A 12,938-nucleotide genomic window follows, 5' to 3' on the forward strand; every position below is an offset into this window, starting at 1 on the left:
CCCCCCCCCCCCCCCCCCCCCCCCCCCAAATTAGCTTTATGATTTCCACATCACATGCGGTTTTGCTCTTTGACTTTGCTCTTAAGCACCAACTAGCTTTTTGAGTGAGGAAGCTGGTTTGGAGAGTATGATTGTGTGTGCGAGTTATTATAAGTATCATTAATATTTTGGAAAAGGTGAAAGTGTAGTTGTGTGTCACAGTGTTCTAGAAATAATGCGCATAGGTAAGGAGTCCGGTGTCCGAATTGGGAGACTGCATCAAACGAAATTCAAAACAAAGGCTTTATTTTCACAAAACCAGATAAAACTGACAACAGAACTGGACCACAGAGGGATTAATTTGGTCAAGGGACGTTCTGTCTGTGGCATGCAGTCTACACAGGAGAAACGTTTTCTGGCGATAAGACCTACGTTTTGAAAATGCATACATCACCACATGTCACCAACATCAATGTGGCACCTTCCCATAATCACACAAATATAGCCTGTAACTGTGAGCTTGCAAAATTAAAAGTTTTTCCTGTTTTGTTTTTTACACTGCTGGCTGATTTTTATTTTAAATACAGGTTTGTGTCAATTTTTTTATGAAGAAGACAGAATTGAAGGGGCCTGTTGAAGAAGTTGGGGAGGGCAGTAGCTTTCATGGACAGACATTTTGAGTTGGCATAGTAGGAAAAACAAAGCTGTAACTAATAACATCACTAATGGCTATGTTCTGTTTAAAGGTGCTGTAGGTAGGATCGCAAAGATCCAGGACTTAGCCAAAAAATATGAACATTGACAACTTCTCAGTCTTCTGTCTCCTAAGTCCTAAGGAGAATGGATGCCTGTGCTTGAACAGTGATTGAAACGCAGTTAGACCCCGCCCCCCCCCCCCCCACACACACACACACACACTCAAACATAGGGTAAGTTTTAGCAAATATGACAGTTAGTTTTGTAAGTCTTAGCTACCGCACCTTTTAAGTGTCCCAATAAGGGGGGACAGTGATTCAGCATGCAACTGAAACCACCGTTAATGTCATTATTTACACCCGTGCTTTTCATTTTGTGCCATTTTCTTTAGCTAGTTTATGGCCAGGAAAAGCCAATGAATGTCTGTGTGTGTTTATATATATATATATACATACAAGACACACCAAAAGTCAACAGTTTGAATGAAATATAAACAACAAATCAAGGATTTCCTTACCCCATCAAATGTCTCAGGTTCCCTGTCAGTTGCTTTTTGGTAATCACTACATGCAATGTTGTTTGGGATTTTTCCACGCCACTTAAATAAAAAGTAGTTAACATCAACTCAGTCCTGGGTTATTAATCAAACTGTTGCTCCAACAGATTTCATCTTATATTGTGCTCACGCGGTACATTTTCCGAAGTTTAGTTGTTTCAACAAATGACGCCAAACTAACTGACCTACAGAAAACCTGTGGAGGGACATATAAAGAAGCTGTCTGTGCCTTTTGCAGTGTGTGGGGTAGGCTACTTGATGTGAACTTGAGATGGATTTGCATTTTTTCTCCAAGTCTGTCTGAAAAAGAATACTCACATCCTCATATTAAGATTGATTTGTATTTGATGGGGTCCGTGTGGTAAATGCATTCAGCAAAACGTTAAGTCGCTATAGGTTGGCAGTATGGAGGCCTACAGGTGGGCCATCCACAGCGACCAGTAGCTTCTCCTTTTAAAGTAGGCTACACACAGGTTACAGTATATGGGAATGTTAGAAGGCCTACTAGAAAAAGTGTAATCCTTTAATCCAGCCCTCTGAACAGTATGAACCGGTTCATATGGTGGAAAAAACTCTTAAAAATGTTGATTGGACTCTAAGGTAAATTACTGAATGTCCTGTTTTTTAATTATTATAATAGAATAGTTGAAAAGTTTTAATATAAATTACCGGTAATTTTTTGGGCTTTAGACATATTTGAAGAAAGATATATTAAAAAGAAACAGTCGATATCCAAATGCTATTTTTTTACAAGCTCATTTTTTTAAAACAGTGCACCGCCCCTTGAGTGTTTATCCCAGGGTTGTATTCACTGTAAAAACACAAGCCAGTAAAGGGCAATTTTGAATTTTCACCTACATCGGCGCAGCAACGTCCAGCTGCAGTTTGGCGCCACTTGATCTTTAATTCTCGATCCCAAATATGGACTAGGAATGTCCAGGATGACGTCGCGTGTCCGGGGAATGCGGGGTTCAACCACATCTATTTAACTACGCCTTCTTTGAGTCTGAGCTCCTGGTAGGCATTACACAGGAAGAGAGCCGTGTAGGAAAAAGAAACGGGACGCCCTCCTGTTATTCCTCCTCCTCCTCGTCCCCCTCTTCCTCTTCTCTTGGCGGATAACGGTGTCCAAGAAGTTATTCAGGACCGACGCAGAAAATAGCACCCAGACGAGTCTATCTTGCGGGCTTTGAACGCGTCCATCACTACTTATTAATGCTGTCCGTGAACGTGTCGTGTCACTCAAAGAGGAGAACAGTCGGCTAAAACATCATGGACGATTTGGGTAAGTGTTAGTGCAGTAACTGTTCTTCTACTGCATGTTGAGGTATCTTAAGGGGGATCTTAAGGAGGGGTGGTGTGCCCAAACAGGAAATGATATATGTTAGTTTAGGCTTTCATAGTAGAATAGAATTTCCTTTTCTGTCCACAAGGACATATATGGGACTATAATGTAAAGAGGATTTTATTTGCTTCCATAACATTTTAAGGCAGATAAAAACAATGGCATATCTTTAGATAGGCTAGTATATCTCACACCTTTTATGTCAAAAACAGTGTATACTTTATTCTTATCTTGTGATACCTGCTATCCTCTTATCATTACTAATTGTGTTTTACCTTTTCAAGCAAATAGGCCACAAATGCACACATACTCACACAGGTAATACAAAAACTAATACTACATTAGTCTGCCTGTCTGACCGCCATTTAGTAGGCTATGTTGTGCATGCCCTTCAAAATTCAATAAATTCTTTGTAAATTAGATTAAAAGAGATCCACAGCGGCCTTTCCCATCCATTCATATTAACAAGCCACAGATGGAGAGAAGCCACATAATGGTCAATAGAGTGTTTGTTATTTAAAAGACATCAAAGAGGTTGGTTTCCAGTGTCAGGGAGCATGACTGGTTCCGTTTTTTGATAAAGATGTTAAAAGAAGATTCTTTCTCTTTACTCAGAAGAACAACATTGCGAGAAGCTGACGCTTTGTATGTCGGAGAGGCCCTGAAATAGCCCAGGGCCACGCTGCTATTTCAAAAAAAAAAAAAAAAAAAGCCACAGAGTTGATGAAAATAGAAAGGCCTTTTTCCTCACCTGCCCAAATTGGTCTATCAGGAACTGTTGTTTCTTTGCTTCAGAATTAGGGGATTTATGCTTTCCAAGCAATAGTGGAAAGAATGGCTAAACGCAGCCAAGCGCATCTGGGCACATCTGGATTGGATTGCACATGGAGAGGCCAAGTTACTGGGTGAGAGTTAAGTCTTGCGGTGGCCATGTTCGGGACACTCGGTTTATGCTGTTGTCTAATAATGTTGTAAGTTTATGTTTTGAATCTGGCGAGACTATTCGGTGAGAGAGAGCGCTTGTTAGAGAAGCCTTTGGCCAAGACAAACAACTCGACAGGCAGCTCTAAATATGGTCATAATTCCCATTGAGAGACGTTCAGCTCCTTATAAGAGCAGTTCAGTCCGTAAGAGTGTGTATATATATGTGTGTGTGTGTGTGTGTGTGTGTGTGAGAAAAAGAGAGAGAAAGAGACACACAGCAGGAAGAAGGAGGGCAAGTAGCATATGCACAAGTTTCTCACCACATGGTTGTACCACAAGTGTGAATAATCTGTGGCAGAAGTGGCCACAGGGATGAACTAATGCAGGTTCTATGAACCATCACAGATGTTTTACACAGTCTAATCGAAAGGCTCAAGCATTCATCAAACATCCATGGCATCCTCATTCTACAAAGGCTACCATAACACGAGGTTCAGAAATTTGTGGTTGGCGAGTTACAATTCCATCAAAACAAACAATATGATGAGGTCTTCAGCACACGGGTATAGGTAAAGCTTTTTAACAAGGGACAGCACCTTGTTAAAAGCTCTGACTGTAAACATGAGTTCCTGTCTGTTGAGGTAACAAGTTTCATGCCTGGTTATGTTCTTAAAAAGATCTACCAGTAGATCAGAGCTACTTGTACCCCGGAGGGTACTTTTGCATTTGCCGGGGTGTATAGTCATTGTTTTTAATAACCAACAAACTGCCGGCCGTGTTAAGTCGATTGCAAATAATTAATTAATGTACTGTATAGTATTGTATCAGCAGTGTGAAAGGTCTTTGTAAAACCAGTAACATTTGGCCAAAACCAATGCCTCTCTTCTTTAACGTAGAGTTTGTAATTACTCATGTTCAGCCCAGCTTTTACAAACTCCAGCTCTGCCTTTAGTCACGCGTACATCGACTTGCCAGCACTAAGTGAAGTCATGCAGTGGCTAACCCTTGAGCAAGTTGAGTTTCTGGATAGCTTCCACTTGGAGTGAGTGAGTAAGTGAGGTGGGTTGGGATGGAGTTAGATATCAGTTGCCAAACACTCTTCCTCCTTTGCTTCCTTTCTATACTGGCATGTCTTAGATTTGAATGCAGACATGTTTTTTGTGTTCTAATAACTCCATTGTGTCGGCCAAAACTCGGCCGGTCCTGTCCTCTGACTGATGTCTGAGGACGCTCATTGTCCTTCATGTTGTGTATTGACGTGTGGGCTGATATGCTGCTGCTGTATTAATGGTCACATAGGCTGTCTGTCTCTCCTTAGGAGTGCCTGAGCCACCTAACTACCCTCTCAGTCCCCGTATTGTTGTGTTTGGTACGTAACTGTATGTGCATGTGTTTGCATTTGTTTCAGTGTGTCTGCCAGCAAGTCATTCATTTAACTTCTTATGTTCTGTTTTCATCTCCATCTGCACTGCATGTTCTTTAAATCCATTTCTAAACTCATATGTCTTTCTATTTCCCTTTGACGCTTTATATACAAACTTATAAAACTGTCAGGGACATTAATAAAGATATACATTATTGGGTAGATACCTTTCTGTCTTTACTTCTCGTAAAAAACAACAACATGAAGCTAAATTTATTTGTAAATCTAACCAGGCTTCCATCACTTTCATGCTGTTATGTGTTCAGCATCGGTTTCTTTCACCTCCCTCTCGCTCAGATGCCCTCCTTGCTGATCTGGAGAACACTGGCTCTCCTCTAGCTCGGTGTCCTGTCCTGCTCACCTCCGAGCCTCCACAAAATGCTGACCCTGAAACCCGGGAGTCTGCCCAAACCCGGCCACCGCCGCCCGCTTACACCCCACAGCAGGTGAGACAACTAGCTGCCAGGGATGGAGTCATAGCCATTTTCTCATTGTAGATTAGGTTTAAATTATGATTTAGAGCATTATAATCATACCTAAACATGCTGCTTTTGTAACACCTTGACTAAAAAGCTGGAGTTGTTTTGCCTCTTAGACGGTTTCTGCAGCAATGAAATCCTCCCAAAACTCCAACCCAGACAAATTGTACAGGTAAGAGTTTATATCAGAATATATTATCTGATTATCAGGCATTTCTGTGAATTTAAGTTGGTTCTTCAGATTTTGCATCAGAGAGAAATGAGTTACTCATTGTGTTTGCATAGTGAAATATCTGCCCAAGGTTCAACAGGAAACACATAAACAAAACAAATGTAAATTGTTTGTTTTATACATTTGATATTTTGTTCTAAAAGCACTGCGATATACAGATGGGAGTATTCAGCTGCTGCATGACTAATTTCTGAATGGACAAAGTGACCACGAAGAAGCAAACCGCATTAGTGACACAATCTGTTTTGCCTTTCTTACAGCACAGTGTGTAAACCACGCTCTCCCCGCACAACAGATCCTCCTCCGGCCTTCTCCTCCTCCTCGCTACTGGGTGGAGGTCTGAGTGAACTGGACCATCTTTTACAGGAGCTGAATGCCACCCAGTTCAACATCACTGGTTAGTGTGTGTTTTACATCCCTGCGTTTAACTGTGAGGTGAATCGTTTTTTATCCTGCATATGAACTTGTTTTTTGTCATCAGATGAGATCCTGGCCCAGTTCCCTTCTTCTAAGAAAGATGAGAGGGACACGATTAAGGATAAGGCCATATCTTCCTCCTCCAGGTACACAAATCAAATCAATCAACTTAAATCTAAAGAATCAACAGAATTTGCTACAATTCTAGTGAATGCAAACTTCTAATTGTAGAGTTTCCATTTGCAGGAGAGCTGTACAATACAAGCATATTGTACCATTAACTATTAGAAAGTTTTAAAATAATTAGATTGTGCAAATGCTATAATTATTTAACTATATTTGGTAACACTACAATAAGATACACAAAAATGTAGGTAGTTACTGAGGAATGAATGAGTTATGGTTAGCTAATAATTAATGACTGATTGTCTGGGATTCAAGCACTTATGGTTAGTTACTGGTAAACACTGCTACTGTAGTAGCTACTGTTTAATGAATGAAGCTACATTTTTGGGTACCTTATTGTAAAGTGTTACCCTATATTTAAACTTTAAAAATGTGAATGACAAGGTGTGTATATCAATTAATAAAATGAAAAAATCTATATTGTATTGTGAAGTATGTTTGCAACATACATGTTTTCTAAACCTATTCCAAGTCAGTTTTAGTGTCCACCAACTGATTTGCAGCTAGATATGAGTAAGGGAATGTCATGATTAAGTTTAAATGCAGGTCTGTTTTGTTACACTATCAATGACAGACGGATTGTTGAAATAGTTGCACATCCACATACATTTAGTTAACAACTGAAACAAAGTCCCAATTTGATAAATCTTGGCCAGTATACAAGTCAAATTTGATGAAATAAAATTTATTTTTTTCTTCTTTTTTTAAACCAACAATTCTTTTTTTTCCTAGCTCAGCGAAGCCTTCAGCAACATCAGCCACACTGGAATTGGACAAACTGATGGCTTCTCTGTCAGACTTCAGAGTCCAGAGCACAGTAAGAGTCCACACAGCCGTTGTAAAAATAAAAAAATTTAAAAAAGTTTGTCAATCCGCAAATGTGCCTAGAATGTGACCAACACAGCTCACACTGACTCATGGTGGGTTCACAAAGACATTCACTTGATTGCATAATGACTTCAGTGTAACTGTGCAGCCTGGCCACAGCACATGCCTCCTGGTGTAAACCAGTCACCAGATAGAGCCAACAATGGAAATCAGTCTTGGTAGAGATATTTTGCCGCCTCAAAAATATCTTCAGATATCTTCAGATAGTTGGAAGTCAGAGCTACATTTGGTACTGTACATAATCCAGATATTCTCCCGTTTTAGTGAGTCGGTGTGCTAGCATGTGAGCAAAGGAAGTGGTTCTGTCATTTTAGGTTTGTTTGGTTCCAGTGTGCAGTCCAGCTGTGGGTTATAAACAAACGTGAGCATGAAGTTATGGGAACAGTGAGTTTTAAAAAGGAGCATTTCTCAATTGAATACTGTTTGTTGTTATTACCAAAATGTTGATACATACCTGGTTTAACAATGCCAGCAGCTGTATGCATGGCATGTCACACCACCATTTTGATCTAGACTCAACTATTAAGATAAATAAAAACTATAAGATGGATTGTCATTATATTTTGTAGGTTTTTGTTTATATCCAAATAAACAAGCCGATCAAAATGCATTGACCATAGTCTCCACTGTCTCACCACTGTCTCTTGTGACAGTTCATTTTAAACCAACTGTAGATTGATGATAAACTCTTGGAGAACTAAAATCACAAAAACAAATGTGCCATCCATCGCTTTTTCTTCCTCTTGTTCTCTTTTTCTTTCTCGTTTTCTTTCTCCCAGCCAGTTGCACCTGTCAGTCCAGTGGTGATAGCACCGCAGCAGCCCGGCGCCCCTCCGCAGGCGTCATCCGGCGGCTCATTGGACAGCATGCTGGGGCTACTTCAGTCAGACCTGAGCCGACAAGGTGTTCAAACATCTTCCAAAGGAAACTGTTCTGCTTGTCAAAAACCAGTCGTAGGACAGGTGAGTTATCAGAATTTGTCAATGCACAAAAGTATATTAAGCTTCTGACCTCTAAGTTTGATAGTTAGAACCATATGTTCCAAATGTTATAACTAAATGAATGTGTGAATTTATTGCCCCGAGGGGAAGTTTTTTTGCACTCAAGGGAGCCACATTTAACAGTAAAACAATAAGAAGACAATAAGAAGACAATAAAACCACACCAACATCCGACAGCACCACGGTACTGGTGGTGACATGCAGTCATCAGTCCACTAGCTAAGATGATTTAATGAATAAACTGGTGAACTGGTGAAAAGGTTGGACAGGACTTTGTTGCTATAATCATAAAAGGATGCCGTTTATTAATCAACTTTTGACTGTTTCCCCCGTGCAGGTGGTAACAGCTCTTGGAAAGGTGTGGCACCCAGAGCACTTTGTGTGTACCGAGTGTGAGACGGAGTTAGGCAGTCGCAACTTCTTTGAGAAGGATGGACGGCCGTACTGCGAGTCGGACTACTTCACCCTCTTCTCCCCTCACTGTGCGCAATGCAACAAGCCCATTCTAAATGTGAGAAACTTGGTTGTACGTGTGTCACATAAGTCAGAGCTTTATTTTAAAATGAAAAGTTCAAATTAATACCCCAACCCACCTAAAGCCCTTTCACTTTTTATTCCTCTTGTTATTCAGAAAATGGTCACTGCTTTGGATAAGAACTGGCACCCAGAGTGTTTCTGCTGTGTGAAGTGCAGCCGGGCGTTTGGAGAGGAAGGTAATGGGCGGCACACACTGTATCCTGTCTGGGTTCAACACACAACTGTTAACAGTGAACTTCCGCTGGGTCATACTTACGTATGCCCTTAAAAAGCTCTGCATGCCCTTCATTTTAAGTTCATAATCCATCCCAGTGTTTGTAAAAGTTAGAAATCTCTGTAACCTTGCTTTTAACCCCCCCTTAAACATCTAATTTGTATGGATTTCAAAGGAATAAAGTTTTGATTTAAATTTGAATCCACCCTGCCAAGAATTCCGGGGAAATACGCAATAATTTGCAAAAATGAAAAATAAAAAAATAGACAGAGTCACATGGTGACCGTATCTTTTGCAGGTTTCCATGACCGTGAAGGCCAGCAGTACTGCCAGCAGTGCTTCTTGACTCTGTTTGCTTCCCGCTGTCAAGGCTGCAGCCAGCCCATCCTGGAAAACTACATCTCAGCTCTCAACTCTCTCTGGCACCCACAGTGCTTCGTATGCAGGGTGAGTGCTTCTCTGTTGGGTTTGAGGGCCGGGTCAATGATAATGTCTGTTGTTGCGTTTGCCAAACAGCTGCATGGTGTGTAGCACAACAGTTTGATCCATGGTGTATTATGGTTGCAGTCCTTATAGACTTATTCTGAGAAAAAGTCAGGTCCAACTTAGAGCTTAAGTGCGTAACTCTTTGACATAAATGAACGCCCAATACATTAAAGCCATTGCCAACAGAGTTGCTGCAAATGTTAATTAAGACCATCAGCTCCTCAAAACTCTCTATGTCTTTATTTCTCAGTATGGCTATGCTCAGAACATTGTGATTGGGATTGGCGGTAACTTGCCTGCGCAGAAACTCAAGTTAAAAATAATTACCTCTTCTTATGAGGAAATCAGTTTTTTTTTTTATCCTCCGTGTCCTCCTTGGCTACTAGCAACTGCATGTAGGAGTGGGTGCAACGGAAGGCTTGTATCATGTGGCCGCACCAATGGTTTTGTTGTCAATAGAATTAGAATTCATCATGAGGGCATCAGAAACTACGCGCTAAAGCTTTAAAGGTACTGTGTGGATCTTTCTTGTAAACAGTGTTGTGTTTACATTTGAAACAATCCATAGCGCTACTAGAGGTCCAAACCTCCACAGGATACTTTTAAATTTATTCTGGGATCAAGGCATTGGCAGATGGTCAGGCATCACCATTTAGGACAAGGATGTCATGTCCTCTGTAATATTTATGCTAATGTTGGACATTTCTGTGACCTACATGTTGATATTGGTTTCACATGATCCCCTGAGCAAGGCACTTAAACCACAACAGCTACAGTGAAGCTGCACAGTCTGATCCCAGACTGTGTTTGTGGTGTGTGTGGTCTAAATCGACGATGTTTCATTTACGGGATTGTTCCGGTGTCGCCTGAGTTTCCACCGGTTGTCCCTGATTTTCGGCCAGATGTCCTTCACCTTCCGCTTTCTTTGTATTGGCATTTTTAACTCTGGTGCCTTCAGGAAACATCCTCCGAGTTAGAATCGACAATCATATTATTTTTATGTTTTCGTAAAATTCTCATTACACGCTTGACGGCCATTTTAATTCCAGAACTTCGTGCACATGTTCTACCAAAACAAGTTCCTCTCTTAGGTTATTTTGCAGAGGCACTGTACACGTATCCGGCGCTTCTTACCACCCAAGTTGATTGTGATTGGTTTAAAGAAATGACAATAAACCAGAGCACTTTTTTCTCCGATTCCGGACTAGCCAGTCTGTCCTCCGCTGCTCTGTGGAGGAAGGTCTGGCAATGTGAGACTAGTGGTGTGTGTAGCTGTATGAGCAGGGTGTTCCTTAAAATAAGTTTGAATAAAATATGTCATGATAAAAATGCCATTTCACATCTGACATTTGACAACTGTTGAATTACAATTCCATGAGTCAGGGCTCTCTGCTGTGACTGAATCTCACTGCAACTCTCTTCTTCAGGAGTGCTACAGCCCCTTCGTCAATGGCAGCTTCTTTGAACACGAGGGTCAGCCGCTGTGTGAGGCCCACTACCACCAGTCCCGCGGCAGCATGTGTCAGGCCTGCCAGCAGCCGATCCTGGGCCGCTGCGTCACCGCCATGGGGGCCAAATTCCACCCCCATCACCTAGTGTGCCACTTCTGCCTGAAGCCCCTGAGCAAAGGCTGCTTCAAGGAGCAGGAGAACAAGCCCTACTGCCACCCCTGCTTTATCAAACTCTTTGGTTGAGGACACAGTACTTTGCATCCTCCTCAGCCTCCTCTGGGTCACCAAGTGAAGAAGCTCTATGACTCGGAGCTCTCAATTTGTTTGTTTTTTACTGCGGTAGAGCTGTGCTCTCTCTTGGTTTTAAGACCATTAGGTTTGATAGAGGGAGGGGAATAAAAAGAGAATCATGCAACCCAATTCATTTATGTTTATTTCACATAAAAGTGGACTGCATTTTGACTGGTAGTATGAAATATAACTCTAGTTAGACAGATATTAAATAATGCTAAATGTTTTTTTTTCCTGTATGTAAATCTTTTACATACTGTATTGATTCAAATTGAATAGTGAAAATTGACTTCATTTGCCAAAGGTAGAAATGAAACAGTGCGTGGAGAGCAAATTTAAAAAAATCCCCATTAATATATTTGCTTTATATTGCAAAAAGTATAAGTGCCACAGCAATTGCATTTATATATTGTATGCTGACTGCTTTATACTGTATGGTTTGTGTCTGTTAATGTCAGATATTTTGCATTATTCTTTCACTATTGCTCTATGCAGATTGCCAAAACAATTCCAAAGAATAAAATAAAGGAAAAACGAACTTGGTATGCTGTTTTAATGGGTGAATGAATCAAAGGATCATCTATGAAATGTGAGAAATGTTTCTTTATAATTAAATCAAGCAACTCAATTTCAAGTCTACACGACCCTAAAAAGAAGAAGGTGTAGGCTATCCCCCTATAACTTTTGCTGGGAACTAATAACCTTTTCCAAATTCACCAAGGCTATTAGACATGAGCTGAAGCATATACAAAAAATATAAAAAAAAAAGAAGAGAATAATACTTTGATGCATGGTGGGTATATACCGTGCAGTCTCTTTGCATACCCTTAGCACAACACTGTTGTAGAACAATGTTTGACCACTAGATGGCCCTGTTCGCTCACCACTTTGAGCTCGAGATTGACTACTGAGTGTCTTGAATGTGTCCATGGCATAGTCAGTAATGGGCCAGGTCGGCACTGGCCCGCTCACTTTACCCACAGACCCGTCCAGCCAAGTCAGATCTAAATACGTTTTGGTATGAAAAATATTGAAATGTATGTAAAAAAAAAAACATACTAACAAAACTGTGTGTGTTTAATGTGTCTTCTCTTCTGATTAAAACGAAACTGTTTAAACCACAGAGGATCAAACGGTTAGAAAGCCTTCGGAACGTAGGTGGTTACTATGGCAACAACAGGCAGACTCTCCGGGCTGCGTTCAGTTGCATGGACAGTTTTCATGGATAGAATACAGTTTAAAGAAGAAGCTTTTCTTCAGCATGTGCAGACATTTTCCCAGCGGAGCTAACAGCCCATCAGCGACAGAGGAGGCCTCACAGACTTTAAGTAGGCTGAAACGTGTTTCACGCTTCTTGTAACCTAGTAGTAACCTTTCTATTTGGTAAAAAATGGTGAACACTGACGATGGCTTCTAGCTAAAACGCGTTAATGTTTTGCCCACATTAAATAGGAAGATAATTTATCTGTGAGTGACTGCATTTTTAGTTTTCTTGTCTGTCACTGCCGTGGACTCGATACACTGTCTAGGATTTGGCGCCTTGTTGGACACTTTTCATTATAACTTTAATAATTCAAACAATGCTTGGCTGGAAGTTTTCATTCTTTCATTTTCTTTTACTGCTGATAGCGCATTTGCTGCTTATTATCTGACCCTATAGTTCGGAAGCAGTGCTGTTATGAATGCACAAAGGATTACATGTGCGAGTTCTGTCTGATGTAGGCTATCCGTCATGCAGTAGCCTAGCATAGGCCTTCTCTGCTGTTTGGTTCATATTTATTTGCCACTTTGTGAAATAAAATGGTAATTTGTATATTTGTATTAACATGTGCA

The 12,938-nt window shown here is 40.8% G+C and overlaps 1 protein-coding gene across 3 annotated transcripts; it reads left to right on the plus strand.

Annotated features, from left to right (window-relative positions):
- Positions 1 to 2,083: 2,083 nt before the first annotated feature.
- LOC117937300 (transforming growth factor beta-1-induced transcript 1 protein-like) lies at positions 2,084 to 11,329 on the plus strand. 3 transcript variants are annotated; one of them, XM_034861159.1, is made up of 12 exons: positions 2,084 to 2,516; positions 4,819 to 4,869; positions 5,221 to 5,369; positions 5,519 to 5,574; positions 5,895 to 6,031; positions 6,116 to 6,197; positions 6,970 to 7,054; positions 7,905 to 8,087; positions 8,464 to 8,637; positions 8,758 to 8,839; positions 9,176 to 9,324; positions 10,791 to 11,329. In XM_034861159.1, the coding sequence occupies exons 1-12, from the start codon at positions 2,504 to 2,506 to the stop codon at positions 11,055 to 11,057; spliced, it is 1,428 nt and encodes a 475-aa protein (XP_034717050.1). In that variant the 5' UTR covers positions 2,084 to 2,503; the 3' UTR covers positions 11,058 to 11,329. The 3 variants fall into 3 exon arrangements, with proteins under 3 accessions (XP_034717050.1, XP_034717051.1, XP_034717052.1); XM_034861160.1 differs by lacking the exon at positions 4,819 to 4,869 and having other exon boundaries at positions 2,085 to 2,516; XM_034861161.1 differs by lacking the exons at positions 4,819 to 4,869; positions 5,221 to 5,369 and having other exon boundaries at positions 2,085 to 2,516.
- Positions 11,330 to 12,938: the final 1,609 nt, after the last annotated feature.

The sequence above is a fragment of the Etheostoma cragini genome, chromosome 21, assembly GCF_013103735.1.
Source record: "Etheostoma cragini isolate CJK2018 chromosome 21, CSU_Ecrag_1.0, whole genome shotgun sequence".
NCBI classification, from domain to species: domain Eukaryota; kingdom Metazoa; phylum Chordata; class Actinopteri; order Perciformes; family Percidae; genus Etheostoma; species Etheostoma cragini.

What these genes read in the sequence shown, in the direction of transcription:
- LOC117937300 (XM_034861159.1), top strand. An exon ending in CCGGGCGTTTGGAGAGGAAG is followed by an intron (nt 8,840 to 9,175) that starts GTAATGGGCGGC and finishes TATCTTTTGCAG; the next exon opens with GTTTCCATGACCGTGAAGGC. An exon ending in CACAGTGCTTCGTATGCAGG is followed by an intron (nt 9,325 to 10,790) that starts GTGAGTGCTTCT and finishes TCTCTTCTTCAG; the next exon opens with GAGTGCTACAGCCCCTTCGT.